The 18,596-nt window shown below is 45.8% G+C and overlaps 1 protein-coding gene across 1 annotated transcript in view; it reads left to right on the forward strand.

Moving 5' to 3' along the window:
• Positions 1–18,596, forward strand: part of LOC117678895 (fatty acyl-CoA reductase 1-like) — a 47,128-nt gene that overhangs the window by 11,127 nt on the left and 17,405 nt on the right. Inside the window, exons 2-6 of the mRNA XM_034440389.3 lie at positions 4,072–4,295; positions 8,018–8,193; positions 11,457–11,636; positions 15,594–15,771; positions 18,105–18,149. Of these exons, the coding sequence (XP_034296280.1) occupies positions 4,095–4,295; positions 8,018–8,193; positions 11,457–11,636; positions 15,594–15,771; positions 18,105–18,149 (780 nt within the window). The 5' untranslated portion in view covers positions 4,072–4,094. The remainder of the gene's footprint in view (positions 1–4,071; positions 4,296–8,017; positions 8,194–11,456; positions 11,637–15,593; positions 15,772–18,104; positions 18,150–18,596) is intronic.

The raw sequence follows: 18,596 nt of genomic DNA on the forward strand, positions 1-18,596 counted from the left end.
ATAGGTTCTGACAGGATGATGGTGGTTGGAGAATGGAAGGATTGTATTTCTTTGCAGTCATCTGCTTGTTAGCACTCCCTCTGAGAACCGTTGAGGCCGCTTGAGGGTTTAATCTGTGCCCACATTGCACCGATGGATTTATGCCAGTGGTAAAATCCAATTTTTTTTTTACTACCAGTTCTGTGGGCGTGGCTTGGTGGGCATGGTGTGGCTTGGTGGGCGTGGCTTGGTGGGCATGGCAGGGGAAGGATACTGCAAAATCTCCATTCCCCACCCCACTCCAGGGGGAAGGATACTGCAAAATCTCATTCCCCACCCCACTCCAGGGGGAAGGATACTGCAAAATCTCCATTCCCTACCCCACTCCAGGGGGAAAGATATTGCAAAATCACCATTCCCATCCCACTCTGGGGCCAGCCACAGGTGGTATTTGCCGGTTCTCCGAACTGCTCAAAATTTCCGCTACCAGTTCTCCAGAACCTGACAGAACCTGCTGGATTTCACTCCTACATTTGTCTGAAAGGTTTGTGGGAAGAAATATCCATCTGGTTCAGCTCCAAGCCGGGAGAAAGATACTGGAAACATGGAGGTTCATTGGAAAAATGGTTTAATGAGGAAGCAGAGCCCACATGTGATTCTGGGCAGCTGACAAAATGGAGTTGAGAGCGGGGGTGGGTGGGTATTTATACTTTCTCTTGAGCTTTGCACTTGAGCTTCCTGTTCCTGTGCAAGAACATTTATTCTATTGGCTGTTGTCAGACTCTCATGTAGAGGTTATGTAGGAGTCATTAGGAGGAGGGGTGGCTTCCCCCAGGTTTATATGGCTGCCTATTTAAGCAACTCTGGGCTGCTCCTAACAATAACATCAATAAATAAAACAATAATCAAGCAATACAGAACAACAGAGTTGGAAGGGACCTTGGAGGCCTCAGAGTCGGACATGACTGACAGGGAAACCTTTACCATTTTTTAAAATCACTTGATGATATTACCTAGATTGGTAATGAAACGTCTGCAAGAAAACCACCAAGCTCAGAGTGCACCAAGGATCACTCAGAAGATGGATTACTCTTTCCCCATGATGGCAAACCTATGGCATATGTGCCACAGGTGGCACGTGGAGCCATATCTGTGGGCATGCAAGCGTTGCCCTAACTCAGCTCCAGCTTGCACGCGCACACTGGCCAGCTGATTTTCGGGCCTTCCGGACCCACCGGAAGTCGGGAAACAAGCCATTTCCGGGTGGGGAAGGCTGCTTTTGCCCTCCCCAAGCTCCAAGAAAGCCTCTGGAGCCTGGGGAGGGCAAAAAACGGGCCTACCGGCCCACCGTGCCATCATGTGCCAAAAGCAGGGGAAGCGCGGGGGATTGTGTGTGCATGCATGGGGGGCAGGGCACGGGGGGGACATTGAGTGTGGGCACGCGTGCGCGCGATCCCCCATCTTCCCCCTGCTTTTGGCACGCGACAGCAAAAAGTTAGCCATCACTGCTCTATCCCATTAATGTCTCTGTTGTACTGAGTGTACCTTCGGGAACGAGGCTTACCTTAATCCTCTCAATGACTTCCCTTGTCAGTTTTCTGTCTTCTACCACATCCGAAGCGTGACTTGGCAAACGGAAACAACTGGATTGCTAAAAAACCTGAAACTTCTTTGACTAATGACATAATGTGATACTGGCTTTGCTTACGAAAGCTTCTCGCCACCACTAACAAGCTTGCTTGTGTTTGTTTGTTTGTTTTAACAAAAAAAACCTCAAGAGTTATTTTTAATTAAGAATGATCAGAGTTGTCATACCAATTATGATTTTGGCTGCCCTAACCCATTTCATGTTAAATCATCACACCTGGTGTTGAAAGGAGGATTCAGAAATGATGAAAAATCTTTCGGTTGTGACTTTTTCTTCTCTTTTTATTTGTAAGCCACTGAGCCATTAAGGAATCAGGAGGTCTGAAAATGGAAATATAGAATAGAATAGAATAGAATAGAATAGAATAGAATAGAATAGAATAGAATAGAATAGAATAGAATAGAATAGAATAGAATAGAATAGAATAGAATAGAATAGAATGCCACCACTTCAGACAAATGGTCATCCAATCCAGTGGTGAAATCTAAAATTTGTTACTACTGGTTCTGTGGGTGTGGTTTGGTGGGGGTGGGGGTAATGTGGCTGGGTGGGCGTGGCCAATTTTTTTAAAATTTTTAAAACCATTTTTTCTACAACCTCTTCGAAGAGGTAGTAAAAAAATGCTTTCAAAAGGCTCTGACGATCCAAGCTGAGTTGCCTGATCGGCAGAGGCTTTTTAAAAAACTCAGCTTGGATCGTCAGAGGCATTTAAAAGAAAAAAAGGGGTTTTTTTTCTTTTAAAAGCCTTTGACGATCCCAGCTAAGCAGCGTGATCATCAGAGGCTTTTTTTTTTTTTACTTTTTTTTTACTTTTTTTTTACTTTTTTTTACTTTTTTTACTTTTTTACTCGGCCGAAGAGGTTGTAGAAAAAATGCTTTTAAAAGTAAAAAAAAAAGCCTCTGATGATTGTGCGGCTCAGCTGGGCATGGTAGGGGGGGCAGGGATTTTTGCTACCGGTTCTCCGAACCACCCGCCTCCATCGCTACTGGATCAGGTGATCCGGTCCGAACCGGGAGCATTTCACCCCTGATCCAATCTCTTCTTAAATACTTCCAGTGTTGGAGCATTCAAAACTTCTGGAGGCAAGTTGTTCCACTGATTAATAGTTCTCACTGTCAGGAAATTTATCTAAATTTATACCTAAGTTTGCTGTGCTTCTAATCTATCTATAATAGGAGATGAAAGTAACTTTGGTCCCCCAGATACTGTATATTAATGTATGATAGTGTCTATATATTACATATAGGCAAATATTTCTGGGAATGTCAATATGCTGACCATTAGGCCAGACCAGACCAGACCAGACCAGACCAGACCAGACCAGACCAGACCAGACCAGACCAGAATAACAGAGTCGGAGGGACCTTGGAGGTCTTCTAGTCCAGCCTCCTGCTCAAACAGGAGACCCATATACCATTTCAGACAAGTGGCTGTCCAGTCTCTTCTTAAAAGCCTCCAGTGTTGGAGCATTCACAACTTTTGGACGGAACACGTTTGACTGATTAGTTGTTCTAACTTCCAGGAAATTTCTCCTCAGTTTTAGGTTGGATCTCTCCTTGATCAGTTTCCATCTGTTGCTTCTTGTCCTGTTAAAATGGACTACTTCTACCATCCATACAAGAAGGATGGACTATTTCTTGATAGGACTCTCTCCTTAAACCGGTGGGGATGTTCAAAAGTGTTGAGCGTATTTGATAAACTCAAGTTATGCCTCCAAAGGCCAGCCCTTAGTTTTACAATCAGAAGAAACAGGGTTTAGTGAATTAATCATACAGCTGTCAACAGTCCGACTAGCGAAAACCCCCTCCCCCCTGAAAAAATAGGCATTCTCAGGAACTTTGTAATCCCAACTGCAAAACTTTATTGGCTACACCATTCCGGTACTGAAGAATCAAAACCAGCTCTGGTTTTTCACGCACAATGCTTGCATGGTTAAACAGTAGCTTCGCCCTTTCCCCACCCATGGATGTTCACACTGTCCAATTATGAATCATCCTTTTGTTTTGAGAACAGTTCACTTCTTTGTCAGACACCTGCAGCAGTGACCTTGGTGGATCCTTGGCTCTCACGGTCTATTCCCTGGAGCAGGGGTGGGTTCTACTTACCTTTACTACCAGTTCGCAAGGGGATCACGCATGCCCATGCACATGCACAGATCGCCGATGATGACAGGTTGGTGGTTGGGGCCTCCTGCCAGTTTTACTACCGAACCAGTCCGAACCGAGGACAACCCACCACTGCCCTGGAGCCTCTGCATTCTTTTTCACCCTTCCCTGCCCCCCCCCCAGTTCTTTGTCACATTGAATAATGATAAGACTCAATAAGTTTCAAAAGCGGGTCATTCTTGACAACAGATGTGCTGCAGACTGGAGGACAGTTTCAAAGGTCGTTCCATAAGCTTTGAAGATCGAATTGTGTGTGATTTCATGTGTCTTCCTTCTAGATCCTGCCGCCAAGAGCTTGGAAATGAAGGACACCATGTCTTTGGTTGGCGCTTACTATGGCGGGAAGTCAGTCCTTGTTACAGGAGCCACAGGGTTTATGGGCAAAGTCCTGGTTGAGAAGCTTCTCCGGTCTTGCCACGACGTAAAAACCATCTACGTGTGTGTGCGGCCCAAAGGTGGACGCTCCATGCAAACCCGAGTGGAGAATCTGCTGAAATGCAAGGTAGGAAATTCAAGGGTGGACAGCAACGGGTAGCAGCTGGTAGGGTTTTTGCCATAGGTTCACTGCTGTGGTGGGGAAGCATGTCTGGTCTTAATCCCAGAGAGGCAAATATGGGACTTGTGTATTTTATTTATTAAACGCATTTCTAGCCCATTTTAAACTCTATCTACAATTGCATTGCAGTCTCCTACAACACAAATCTATATATATAAAAGCGAAAACCACTCATGCATTATCACGAAATCTCCAGAACCGTAAAGTCTACACACTTGAAATTTGGCACGTATGTTCCTCTTGGCTTCTAGGTGCTTCTAGGTGCTCGCTAAGAAAGGATTTTTGAAATGACCATCAGATCGTTAGTATTTCATATACAGTATTATATTCACACACTCTGATGCTAAGGAGTTAGGCGTTCTACTCCCCTTTCCCACCTGAAAGGAACTCTGTTCCAACTGCCAGTTGCCTTATATTAACATTCTCTGATGCTACCCCTTTGCTAAACCAGGTATGGGCGTGGCCAGCACGTGACTCATCCGGCCTTTGGGCTGGGACATTCTACTCCCCCCCCCTCTGTTCCAACTGCCAGTTGCCTTATATTAACACACTCTGATGTTATGGCGTTACACATTCTACATTAAGTTTCAGGCTTTAAGTGTCAATTTATCATGCCCGATCACATAGTTTCGTAGCGGGCGTCCAGCTAGTATTTTCATATTCCAGTTCTATAATTTTCTTATGTAGTTTTCCATAAAACTCTTCTTGTTTATTATTAGGTGCATATATCGCTATCAACAACATCTGTTTATGATTCATTGTTACCTCCACCATCGATAGTCTCCCATCTTCATCTACAAAAATTTGTCTAGCCTTTATTGTTTTTTTAATATACAGAGCCACCCCCCCCTTGCCTTTTGCTGCGCTAATGAAGAATATAGTTTCCCATTTTTGAAATACTCTAATAATTTACTATATTGACTATATTCAAGATGTGAACCTCTTGAAGACAGATCAAATCTCATTTTAATTTTTCTAATTTATTAAAAGTCCTTTTTCTTTTCTTGGTGAGTTCAGTCCATCTATGTTGATTGATAATAGTTTCTTTTCTTCTTCCATTGTTCACTTATAGATAGGTTTTGTTGTTCTAGTTGACCTTATTTCTCTCTGTTCTTTTGGTCTTGTTCCTTCTTGTTCTCTTCTCTCTTTTTATTCTGTTTCAGTTTCTTCTTGGTGTGCGCTTCCCTCAACCAACAATGCCTCTTGTTTTTTGCCATCTATTTCCTCTCTCTCCCTTTTTTTTAAATTTATATGCCGCCCTTCTCCGGAGACTCAGGGCGGCTTACAATGCGTTAAGCAATAGCCTTCATACTTTTGTATATTTATACAAAGTCAGCTTATTGCCCCCACAATCTGGGTCCTCATTTCACCTACCTTTGAAAGGATGGAAGGCTGAGTCAACCTTGACCTGGTGAGATTTGAACTTGCAGTAATTGCAAGCAGCAGTTGTTAATAACAGTGCTTTAGTCCACTGTACTACAGGCTCTTTTTTTTCTTCTTCTTCTTCATGTGCTGCAGAAGAGTCAAGCTATTGTCCAAAGCACCTGAGGGCAGGACAAGAAGCAATGGGTGGAAACTCATCAAGGAGAGAAGCAATTTAGAACTAATGAGAAATTTCCTGACAGTTAGAACAATTAATCAGTGGAACAACTTGCCTCCAGAAGTTATGAATGCTCCAACACTGGAAGCTTTTAAGAAGATGTTGGATAACCATTTGTCTGAAGTGGTGTAGGGTTTCCTGCCTAAGCAGAGGGTTGGACTAGAAGACCTCCAAGGTCCCTTCCAACTCTATTATTCTAAAATGCTTCTAAAAGGCTGGTAATAGAATTATTTCTAGCCCACCTTAATCAAGTCCACAGTCATAGTGGAAACAAAAAGAGCCTAACTAATTACAATATTGAAAATCACAATTAGGTCAAAATCCCAAGACAAATACTGGTAGTCCTCAACTTACAACAGTTCCTTTAGTGACCATTCAAAGTTACAACGGTACTGAAAAAAGTGAGTTATGACCTTTTTTTCACACTTGCGACCGTTGAGGCATCCCCACGGTCACAGGATCAAAATTCAGGCAGTTAGCAACTGACTCATATTTATGACAGTTGCAATGTCCTGGGGTCAGGTGTTCCTCTTTTGCGACAAGCAGAGTCAACGGGGAAGCCAAATTCACTTAACAAACATGTTACTAACTTAACAACTGCAGTGATTTCAGTTAACTGTGGTAAGAAAGGTGGCAAAAGGAGGCAAAAGTCACTTAACAAATGTTTCACTTAGCAAGAGAAATTTTGGACTCATTTGTGGTTGTACGTTGAGGACTAACTGTAAAGCAATAAAAAGAAAAAGAGAGAGAAGAACAGACTTTGGTCCTTTGTTCTTCTGATTTCCTTTTCTCTTCTGCTCCGCCAAAGCTTTTACTTCTTCTCCATCAGCCAGCAGAAACATTCTCTCCTCCTTTCCTATCTTCTCCTCCTTGGTCAACCCAGCTGGAATACATGTATATAGATATAATATATGTATATATGTGTGTATGTGTGTGTGTATATATATGTATGTATGTATGTATGTAGGTCTTTGGTTATTCGTGTTTGCTCCCGCGTAAAATTGGAAATGTCTTGGCGATGTTTCGACGAAGTCTCATTCGTCATCTTCAGGCTGGTGTTTTCGGCTTCGTGCTTCTAGGAGCAGCTGCGATCACACATTGCTCCTAGAAGCACGAAGCCGAAAACACCAGCCTGAAGATGACGAATGAGACTTCGTCGAAACGTCGCCAAGACATTTCCAATTTTACGTGGGAGAAAACCCGAATAACCAAAGACCTACATACAAACACCCATGAAAACCTCAGAAAACAAGTATGTATGTATGTATGCATGCATGCATGTATGTATGTATGTATGTATGTGTATATATATATATGTATGTATGTATGTATGTATGTATGTATGTATGTTTCTCTCTCTGTGTGTGTATGTATATATATGTATTGCTTTACAGGTAGTCCTCAATGTACGACCACAATTGAGCCCAAACTTTCTCTTGCTAAGTGAAACATTTGTGTGTGTGTGTGTGTGTGTACACACACACCAAAAGTTTGTTGATTCTTGAATAGATCCATATGTAGAAAATCAATGTCCAGTCATTTGCTCTGATCAAAGATGTCTCTCCCGCTCTCGCAGAGAGCTTTATTTTTTATACAGTTTTTACAGGCAGACAAAAAGGCAGGAGAGCAACAGTGTTCTAATTGGTAGAAACTACTCACCCCCCCTCTCAAGATGCCATCCTCTGAAAGCAAGATGAGGTAATGCAGATCAAAGCCAAAATGAGATCATACAAGCATGCAAGATCCACAGCGCATGAGCTAAGGCAGTCTGCTGTTCTCAGCCTGGCACTACGACCTTTGACCTACCTCTACATCCATATTTTTGAAAAGTTTGCTCAGTAGTCATTTTGGCTCTGTCTGGTAGCATTTGATGCCGCCATTAATAATATTTTAAAAATTAATTCCTGGTGTCTATGGAGATTCTCAGTCATCCAGGTCATAGATGTCCCAAAGGTGCGTTTTCAAGAGGCAACTTGCCTGTTGAAAACACACCTTTGGATTAATTCAACCTTAGGAATCTGGAGCATTTTCCTTCTTTGTTAAGTGAATATTGTCTGTTGCACTCCAGGTGTTTGATAGAGTCCGGGAAGAGTGGCCCAATTTCCATGAGAAGATTAAGCCCATCAGTGCTGAGTTCACCAAGCCAAACCTGGCCATCTCTTCCGAAGACACGGAGGAGCTGCTCTCTGAGGTCAACGTGATCTTCCATTGTGCGGCAACGGTTCGATTCGACGAGCCCCTGAAGTAGGTTCTCCTTGCTGTCTCCTTGGGTTTCTTGCCATCCAGCCCCAATCATATTGTCTTGAAAGGAGATATGACTAAGTGCAGCAAGCAATTCCCAAGAGTTAGGGCTACATCACTTTGAAGGAGACCATGGTGGAGCACAGCCATTATTTTTTTGCATCACAGGTAGTCCTCGATTTATAACCATAACGGAGCCTGGAATTTCTGCGGTAAGTCATGATGGTCATAAGTCAAGGCACCCACTGTTCTGTCCCCAACCCCATGCACACACCCCAACAGACGTTCAGGAGTTAAAGACCAAACCAGCCGGCAAAATCCTTTTCCTTATGATAACAGAACTTGGCAACAACCTAGTGGCTGCCTGCCAAGAGTTTATTATTTACAAAGAGGAGAGATAACTTCTCCCCACTTCTGATACATCAAAGGAAAGCAGCTCAATAATTACAATCAAGTCCAGAGATAATCCAGTCTTAAAGCAAAAGTCCGGCAATGCAGAATGGCGTGGAAGCTTTCAGCTTTGTTCGTCACAAGGTTTGACTGGCCACCACGCTCCCTTTTATATCCTGTGGGGTGTGGTCCAGTGACTCAGCCTAATCTCGGGCATGTCCTTTCTTCTGTTGTGCACACTTATCTCTGCGACACTGGCGTGGGTCCAGCCAAGACTCATTTCCCTCATCACTGTCCACCTGTGGCTGCGTGGACGTGCTTGGCCCCGGCCCTATCTCTTGCCCTTCGGCGGACACCAAAGGCATTGCCAGAGAGGAGGGTCCTGGAGAGGGAGGCCTTGCCAACTCCTCCCCTTCACTCTCGGAGTCCTCTCCTGACGATGACACAGGCTCCGGTAACGGAGCCACAACACCCACGTGACTGGGCCTGGTTTTATGACTTTTGCTGTGGTCATGTGACTGTGGATATGTGTGCATTCATTGGGACTCCAGAACCAGGTTGTAAGTAGCATTTGGGAAGTCTGTCATAACTTTGGATGTTCACTAAGAGACTAGTTATAAATCGAGGACTACGTGTAAAAAGGTTAGAAGAGATGCATAAAATTTACTTGCTTGCCTGCCAGAACCGAAGAACCTTGAATAATGAAATATTTCTGTAGCTTATTGGTTTGGTTTAATGAAGGGCGCTATTTCCATCCTAAGTGATGGAGAGTGGTGCAGGAAGCACCTGGGAGGAAAACCAAATTCATTTCCATCCTTTAAAGCTTAAGAATCAAAGTTGTCCAAATTTATGTTGGCAAAATTTGGCAACGGTGTGGCTCAGTTTTGACAATCTGATTTGAAATTGTTCCAAGCATCTGGATAAGGTTGGAATACTGGAAGTGGAAAACTCCCACTTTCTTTCCAACCTAATTTGTTGATTTTTTTTTTAAAAAATATTATTATTCTGTCAAAAACGAGGCAGTTATATTCTTGGGAAATTAGTAGTATTATAATGTGGAACTTGCTGGCACTGTTTGGCTATTGCTGCTTTGCATCAACCCTCAGAACTTTCCCCAAGACATTGTGTTTTTTGTAAAAAAAAATAAATAAAAATACAGCAACATTTTATCTGAAAACTGTTTCGGTCCGATATCCTTTAGACAGGGGTCCCCAACCTTTCAGACCTCAGGGACCACTAAATTCATAATTTTAAATCCCACGGACCATTAATATGATCTGCCTAATGACCGGCTAGGTGGGTTTGGCTAGGTGGTCATGTGACTGGGTGGGCATGGCCAACTTGATGTCATTCATGTTGAGGGGTGCCTCAATGGCCTCTACTTGCCCCTCCCCTGCCAGCCTGGCCTCCTTAGGGCCCCAACAGGAAGCAGTTGCTGGAGCTAAGCAGCCACCACCAGAAAGAGTTGGCAAAACAGCTCAGTTCAAATTGGATCTGACGGAGAAGGAGGTCCAGCAGAAGCACCTCATTGAGCATAGGCTTTCCAAGCAGAGGGAAGACCTGTGGGAGTGCAAGGCCAGGTACTGGTGCCTGCAAGCTCAGTGGGCTGAAATGATCAGCCAGTTCCAGGCCATGATGCAGTCCCACTGGAACAAGGCTCTCTGGCTGTTTGCCAGCAGTGGCACTTCCCTCCAGCCTTTGCCCAAAGCCCTGCACCAGGAGGCCAAAGCAAACCCCAAGTTGGACTTTCTGCCCCCCTCCGACCAGCACAAAAAAGCCCCAAAGGGGGAGACTCTCTGCAACAACACAAACGTTCATTGCACGTATCCGGCCCAGGGATTGCAGTTTGAGGACCCTTGATTTAGTGCAATATAAAAAATGCAAATAATTTTTCTGTGGACCACCAAAATTTTCTCGCAGACCACCAGTGGTCTACGGATCTTAAAATGGCCTTAAAAATCAGGGTCCTGTTGTGACCTAGGCTTCCTGAGTCATTAAAACGCACGAGTAGACCCAAAAACCTCTTTTAATGCAACAGCTGTGAATTACGTTCATTCACAGCTGAGTCCCAATTAGTTGCAAAAAGTCCTTTGAGAGAAGTCCTTCAGGATAATCACCAACCTTTATCTCCCTTGACACTCCGCCAAAAGACCTACTTGGCAAAGCCACACGGATTCCAGAATCAAACAGAGATGCCGACTGGGAACAGAATTAACAACGTTGCTTTCCTGCAAAGTGCCCACGTTCCTTTGCTCCTCTTTTAAGCCTTATGGGAGGGGCCAATCATCTCCAGGCCTTACTCCCGAGTTGTCCCTTTTGTTTTAACTGTTTGTGCCTTCTGGCAGCTCTGCGCATGCATGCACTAGGAACAGGCTCCCCCGTTCCTCTGCCTCTCTGAGGCTTGACTCTGTAGGCTCCGGAGTCTGCACATCACTCCCAGATGGCCCTGGCCCCATCTCTGCCTCCGATGCAGAGCCCTTGTCCGAGCCTTCCCCAGACTCCAGGACTGGCCTATGTTCCTCCCCAGCCTCCTCACTATCCGACTCCGCTGCCAGTTCTGCAGGCTGCTGGCAGACCACAACAGGTCCAGGAACTGGGTGGAGTTTGTCTTCACTGTAGGTGATGTTGTTATCTTTATTTGGGGGAGGGGGTTGTTGGTCAACTAATTTGTACCAAGGGACAGTCATTTCTGCTACTAGCAGAAACCTCTCATAAGGTGATGTAGACTACACCTGTGGTCTTCTCCACACTATATGAGATATCTTGCCATCAAGGTGTCCTAAAGCTCCTTAGTCAAGAGAGCCAAGAGGATTGATTTGGACCTGGCATCACACCAGCTGGACCTCAATCCTAGCCTTTTGTGCTTTCTTGAGCAGGGATGCCCTTCTCCTGAATGTCATGGGCACCCAGGAGCTCCTGAGGCTGGCCCACCAGATGAAGAACCTCGAAGCCCTCATCCATGTTTCCACAGCCTATTCAAACTGTAATCGGAGTCACATAGAGGAAGTCTTCTATCCTGTTCCCATCGAACCAAAGAAACTTTTGGAACTGGTAACGTAAGTAATGGAAGCAAACCCTCCTCCTTTGCGATGTATTTGCAAGTATGTTTGAAGGAATACTTGTTGTCTTGTCCTATATACTTTCTTTCCAAGAAAGAAAGAATTGTGGTAGTGAAGTTCCAGAAATGTACAAGATTTATGTAGATACCTCATGTGTGTCAATCACACTTGGCCAATAAAGAAATCTAATCTAATCTAATCTAGTCTAGTCTAGTCTAGTCTAGTCTAGTCTAGTCTAGTCTAGTCTAGTCTAGTCTAGTCTAATCAGTGGTGGGATTCAGCCAGTTTGCACCTATTCGGGAGAACCAGTTGTTAACTTTCTAAGCAGTTCGGAGAACCAGTTGTTGGAAGAAATCTTATTTTGTTTTTTCCCCACTTTACAGGGCTAATCCTGTAAGGAAGGCAGGAAAGAAGCATTCTGGTGTTGTTTTTAGCCTAATATTTATTGCTCTGCTTACAGAAACTGCCTCTCTGGTTAACTCTTATTACATTGTAACAGCTAAGGTGAAGGGCCCATCACTATGAGTGACGTTGAGTTGGGCATGCCCACACGGTCACATGACCACCGAGCCACGCCTACCCAGCTGGTCATTAGGGCAGAGAACCGGTTGTTAAATTATTTGAATCCCACCACTGAATCTAATCTAATCTAATCTAATCTAATCTAATCTAATCTAATCTAATCTAATCTAATCTAATGTATTGTTACAACATAGAATAGAATTCTTTATTGGTCAAGTGTGATTGGGCACACAAGGAACTTGTCTTGGTGCATATGCTCTCAGTATACATAAAATAAAAGATACATTCATCAAGAATCAAGAGGGAGGGAGGGAAGGAGGGAGGAAGGTATATGAGAAGGTGGAGGAAGATAAGGGAAAAAAGAAGGAGGGAGGGAGGGAGGGAGGGAGGGAAGGAAGGAAGGAAGGAAGGAAGGAAGGAAGGAAGGAAGGAAAGAAGGAAGGAAGGAAGGAAGGAAGGAAGGAAGGAAGGAAGGAAGGAAGGAAGGAAGGATTGAGGACTCAGATTGTTGGGGGCAATATGCTAACTCTGTAAACCGCTTAGAGAGTTTGTAAAGCACTGTGAAGCGGCCTTGCCTGAACTACTCAACGTTATAGCCGCGGTGGCAATTGATACCCCTAGACTTATGGTCATGGGGGACTTCAACCTGCCATCCGTCGGTGAGGCGTCTGAGGTGGCTCAGGAGTTCATGGCTTCCATGACGGCCATGGACCTGACCCAGTTAGTTCATGGCCCTACTCACACGGGGGGAAACACGCTGGACCTGGTTTTTGTCTCTGGTCAGTGGCTGAGTGGTCTCGAGATAGGGGATATAGCGATCGAGCCCTTGTCATGGTCAGATCACTCCCTCCTTCGCTTTGACCTTCGAACTGCCACACCCCGCTGCAGGGAGGCGGAACCGATGAGGTGGTTCCGCCCCAGGCGCCTGATGGACCCGGATAGGTTCCAGACGGAGCTTGGGCCATTTCCTGAGGCTCTGGCACACGGCTCGACTGAAGACCTAGTGGCTATCTGGGATAGGGTGGCCGCTGGAGCTTTGGACCGGGTCGTGCCTTTGCGGCCTCTGACCCGGCGTCGATCTCACCTGGCTCCCTGGTTCACCGAGGAGCTGAGGGAGATGAAACGCCGGAAAGGACGCCTGGAGAGCAGTTGGAGGGCCAGCCGTTCTGAATCTGACCGAACACTGGTAAGGTCTCATATTAAGACCTACCTGGTGGCAATAAAAGCGGCAAAATGTAACTATTTTTCCACTCTTATTGCATCATCAGATAATCGCCCGGCCACCCTGTTTAGGGTGACCCGCTCCCTGCTCCACCAGGAAGCGCGGAAGGACCCCTTGGAGGGTAGAGCCGAGGACTTTGTACAATATTTGTATGACAAAATCGCTCAGATTCGGGAAAATTTGGACTCTGACTGGGTAGATTCGGGAGGGAGGATGGAGGCAAGTCTTGAGAATATTATCTGGGAAGAGTTTGATTCTGTGACTCTGGAAAACGTGGACAAGATACTGGGCAGACTAAGCGCGGCCACATGTTTATTGGACCCGTGTCCCTCCTGGCTGGTGCTGGCCTCTCGGGAGGTTACACGAGGCTGGCTCCAGGGGATTATAAATGCTTCCTTGAGAGAGGGTGTCTTCCCTGCTGCCTTGAAGGAGGCGGTGGTGAGGCCTCTCCTCAAGAAGCCTTCTCTGGACCCAGCAGTGTTGGCTAATTACCGTCCAGTCTCCAACCTTCGCTTCATTGCGAAGGTTGTTGAGAGTGTGGTAGCGCGACAGCTTCCTCAGTACTTGGATGAATCGGCTTATCTAGATCTGTTCCAGTCGGGCTTCAGGCCTGGATACAGCACGGAAACGGCATTGGTCGCATTGGTAGATGATCTCTGGAGGGCCCGGGACAGGGGTTGCTCCTCTATCCTGGTCCTATTAGACCTCTCAGCAGCTTTTGATACCATCGACCATGGTATCATGCTGCACCGGTTGGAGGAGTTAGGGGTGGGAGGCACCGTGTTGCGGTGGTTCTCCTCCTTTCTATCTGATCGGTCGCAGTCTGTGTTGACAGGGGGGCAGAGGTCGACCCCGAGGCCCCTTATATGTGGGGTGCCACAGGGGTCGGTTCTCTCACCCCTTCTGTTCAACATTTATGTGAAGCCGCTGGGTGAGATCATCCGTGGTTTTGGGGTGAAGTATCATCAGTATGCTGATGATACTCAGCTATACATCTCCACCCCGGACCACCCCAATGATGCCCTTAAAGTGATGTCCCAGTGCCTGGAGGCTGTACGGATCTGGATGGGGAGGAACAGACTCAGGCTCAACCCATCCAAGACCGAGTGGCTGTGGTTTCCGACGTCCCGATATAGTCAATTGGTGCCATCACTGACTATTGGGGATGAGTCATTGCCCCCCACGGAGAGGGTTCGCAACTTAGGCGTCGTCTTGGACTCACGGCTGTCTTTAGAAGAACACTTGACAGCTGTGGCCGGGAGGTCTTTTTATCAGGTTCGCCTGATTCGCCAGTTGCGTCCCTTTCTGGATCAGGACTCATTAAAAACGGTCACTCATGCCCTCGTCACTTCACGCCTGGACTACTGTAATGCTCTCTACATGGGGCTCCCCTTAAAGAGCACCCGAAGGCTCCAGCTGGTCCAGAATGCGGCCGCGCGGGTAGTTATGGGAGCAGCATGGCGCTCCCATGTGGCTCCCCTCCTGCGCGAGCTGCACTGGCTCCCTGTGGTCTTCCGGGTGCGCTTCAAGGTCTTAGTTACCACCTTTAGAGCGCTCCATGGCTTAGGACCGGGGTACTTACGAGACCGCCTTCTGCCACCAATAGCCTCTCACCGCCCAGTACGCTCCCATAGAGAGGGGCTTCTCAGGGTGCCATCAGCCAAACAATGTCGACTGGCGGCCCCCAGGGGGAGAGCCTTTTCTGTGGGGGCACCCACCATCTGGAACGAACTCCCCCCAGAGATACAGAAGATTCCGGATCTGCGCACTTTCCGCCGTGCCCTCAAAACATTCCTGTTTCAGCAGGCCGGCCTGGGCTAACTTTCCCTTTATATTGCTTTTTGATTTTATTTTAAACTGGGATGTCTTGAATTATCTAGGACCAGAATGTTTAGTATATTTTAATTGGTTTTTTATTATTAACGTTTGTATTACATGTATTTTTATCGTTCGCTGTTCACCGCCCTGAGTCCCTTAGGAATAGGGCGGTATATAAATTTAATAAATAAATAAATAAATAAATAAATATAAGTCTTAAGTGCTACTGCTATTGCTATCTTATAAGAAGACCTACTCATGCATATAAAACTTTAACTTTTCCAAGGATAGGCATATGAAAATATGTAAGGACAATGCTTCGAGTTTAATTTTCTCCCATAGATATATTTTATTTTATTTTTAATTTTTTTTAAAAAAAAATATCCTGCTAGGTGGATGGATGAGTCCCTCATTGAAATGATCACCCCCCATTTGATTGGAGACTGGCCTAACACTTACACCTTCTCCAAAGCTCTGACTGAACACCTGATCCAGCAGGAGAAAGGAGACTTAAACATTGCCATCATTCGACCCTCCATCGTGGGAGCTAGTTGGCAGGAGCCCTTCCCGGTAAGTAAGTTTGCTCTTCCGTTGCTAGGTTTACATGCTACTTCTGGCCAAAAAAAAAAAAAGAAGGTTGATTTATAAATAAGAATGTGCTTCTCATGCTTTTGGCGAAGGAGAAGGAAGCAGGGGTGGGTTCTACTTACCTTTACTACCGGTTTGCAATGGGATCGCGCATGCGCCGATCGCCGATGAGGACATCCGGAGCGGTGGGCGGGGCCTCTCGCCGGTTTTACTACCGGTTCTTGCGAACCAGTCTGAACAGGGGATAACCCACCACTGGAAAGAATCCATCATCAATAACCTTTAAAGCTAATGAGAGTGAACCTGGATTCATGGATGGGATCTATTATGGAATCTTAGGGTAAGGAGGACACATGTGTCCAAAAAGAATGTCAGCAAGGTGGACTTCACTCTCAAGGCTTAATTTTATGAACACAACCATAACTGTTGTGGCCTGTCAGTGGCCTGTGCAACTAGTAGCTGATTCCGACAGCGAGGAGGCTGGTGTGGTGCTGTGCCAGCAGCCTATGCAGCTGGCACTCAAGTCAGACAATGAGGAGGCTGGAGAAGATGTGGTGCCAGAGGCAGAGATTCAGCCAGGGCCTTCAGAACCTCCAGAAGCTCCTATAAGTGAAGAGGAAGAAGAGGAGGAGCCTCTTCTCGATGCACGGGCGCACAGAGCTGCCAAAAGGCAGGAGTGGCTCCTCAGGAGGAGGTCTCCTCGAGAGTAAGGTTTGGGGCTAATTGGCCACTCCCTTAGTTTATTTAAGGAAGAATGACGACTGAGGCAATTTGCAGGGAACAACTTCGTTCACTCTCCTTCGCGTCCTGATCTTAGTTCTCTTATCAGTTTCCTGCAAATTGCTTCTGGGCTTTCTGCCAATCATAGTAAGATTACGATTATTTATTCTTTGGATTCTTGTAGGCTGGTAAGAAAGTTAATTAACAGCCTTTGTTTGAAAAAGACTGATTTAATTTAGTAAAGTAAGGTTTGTACAGACTTTGTGTGTGCTGCGTTCTTTGGGGTCCGTAGCTGGGGCAGAACAATTAACATTGAAAAACAGACAAACAACCCGAAGGGACATGAGTCTAATCTCCATCCAGAAAACACGATGAAATCCTTTGTTTAGAGTCAAGCCCTTCAAATGAATTACAACAGAACATTACTTTATAGAAGCTCACATCTGAGGTTATATATTGAGCATCTGGATGTTTTTAAAAAGAGTCTCTAGATCAGGAGTGTGAAACTCAAAGCCTGGGGGCTGGATCCGGCCTGCAAAGTGGTTAGATCTGGCCCGCAGGGCCACCCTGGAACCAGCAAAGGACCAGCCCACAGTGCCTCTGCCAGCAAAAATGGAGCTTGGGAGGGCTGCTTGCGGCCCTCCCGAGCTCCATTTTCACTGGCAGTGGGTTGCAGGAGGCCATCGCAGCAGAAAACGGAGCTCGGGTACAAAGAAGATTAATGTCTGAGATTTTGACCATCTTTCTCTTCTGCTGCAGCTGAGAAACTAGCTTCAGATTTGTGTCTCTTCATCAAAATTCAAGGAGAAATAAAACCGGTAACCTCCATATTAAGTTTACCTGTCGAGTGTCAAAAGCCCCTCGACAACACATCACCTTGTGTTGTGCTAGCACTGGCAGCTCCAGAGGGGCTGAGATTACCACCCTTTCAGGGGTGGGCTGCTGGGGATTCGCAGGGGTTCAGGAGAACCTCTAGCTAAGATTCTGTGCAGTTCAAAGAACCCCCAAATCCCACTTCTGACTGGCCCCGCCCACCCCGCCCCTCCCAGGAGTCCCCATGCTGCCTGTTTTGGATGCAGGTAAGTGCAGGATGCGCATGGAGGCTCATGGAGGCCGAATAAACAAGCCTGCCGGAAGTTCAGGAAGGCCGGAAATGGGCCCATTTCCAGCCTTCAGAGGACTTCCAGAGCCTGGGGAGGCTGTTTTCGCCCTCCCGGAGGCTTGAGAAAAGCCTCTGGAGCCTAGGGAGGGCAAAAATGCCCCCCCCCGCATTGGTGCAGAAGGCCGACTAGGCCACGCCCATCATGGCCACGCCCACCCAGCAACCAGGCAAAGAACCTCTTGTTAAAATTTTTGAAACCCACCCCTGTACCCTTTTACATTCTTTCTTGTTTTCTAGCCCTTAACAAGCATTTAGTATTGTTTGCAACATTTGCTCAATTCACCTGCGAAGAGCAAAATTCTTCAGGAGAGCCTCAATTTTCAGTCCTGAAGGACTCTGTTAGCCAGCTGAAATAAACTGTGGGCAATCTTAATGAATGCATGTTGCAGACTCCTCAACCATCATTGTTTTTCTACGTTTCATTTTTTTTCAGGGCTGGATTGATAACTTCAACGGTACAAGCGGCCTCCTTGTGGCGGTAAGTGAAAAGATGAAAATAGAACGTCTAAATCTTAGGAGCTGTGAAACAGGCCCAGAAGAAACCACGAAGAACCAAAGCATGAAGCTTATCTAAAGAGAGAAGGGCAGAATCTAGTGATTTATTTTTATTTTTATTTATTTATTTATTTGTCAAGCATATATAAGATAACAGGTAAAAGTATAAACGTAATTTGAATACATGAAAAGAGTAAGTAAAAAGGAATATTAGGACAGGGACAGTAGGCACGCTGGTGTACTTATGCACCCCCCTTACAGACCTCTTAGGAATGGGGTGAGGTCAACAGTAGACAGTTTAAGGTTAAAGTTTTGGAGATTTGGGGAAGAAACTACAGAGTCAGCTAGTGCATTCCAGGCATTGACCACTCCGTTACTGAAGTCATATTTTCTGCAATCGAGTTTGGAGAAGTTTACCTTGGGTTTGTAT

Source organism: Pantherophis guttatus, chromosome 7, assembly GCF_059756535.1.
Source record: "Pantherophis guttatus breed Tessera chromosome 7, ASM5975653v1, whole genome shotgun sequence".
Lineage (NCBI taxonomy): Eukaryota > Metazoa > Chordata > Lepidosauria > Squamata > Colubridae > Pantherophis > Pantherophis guttatus.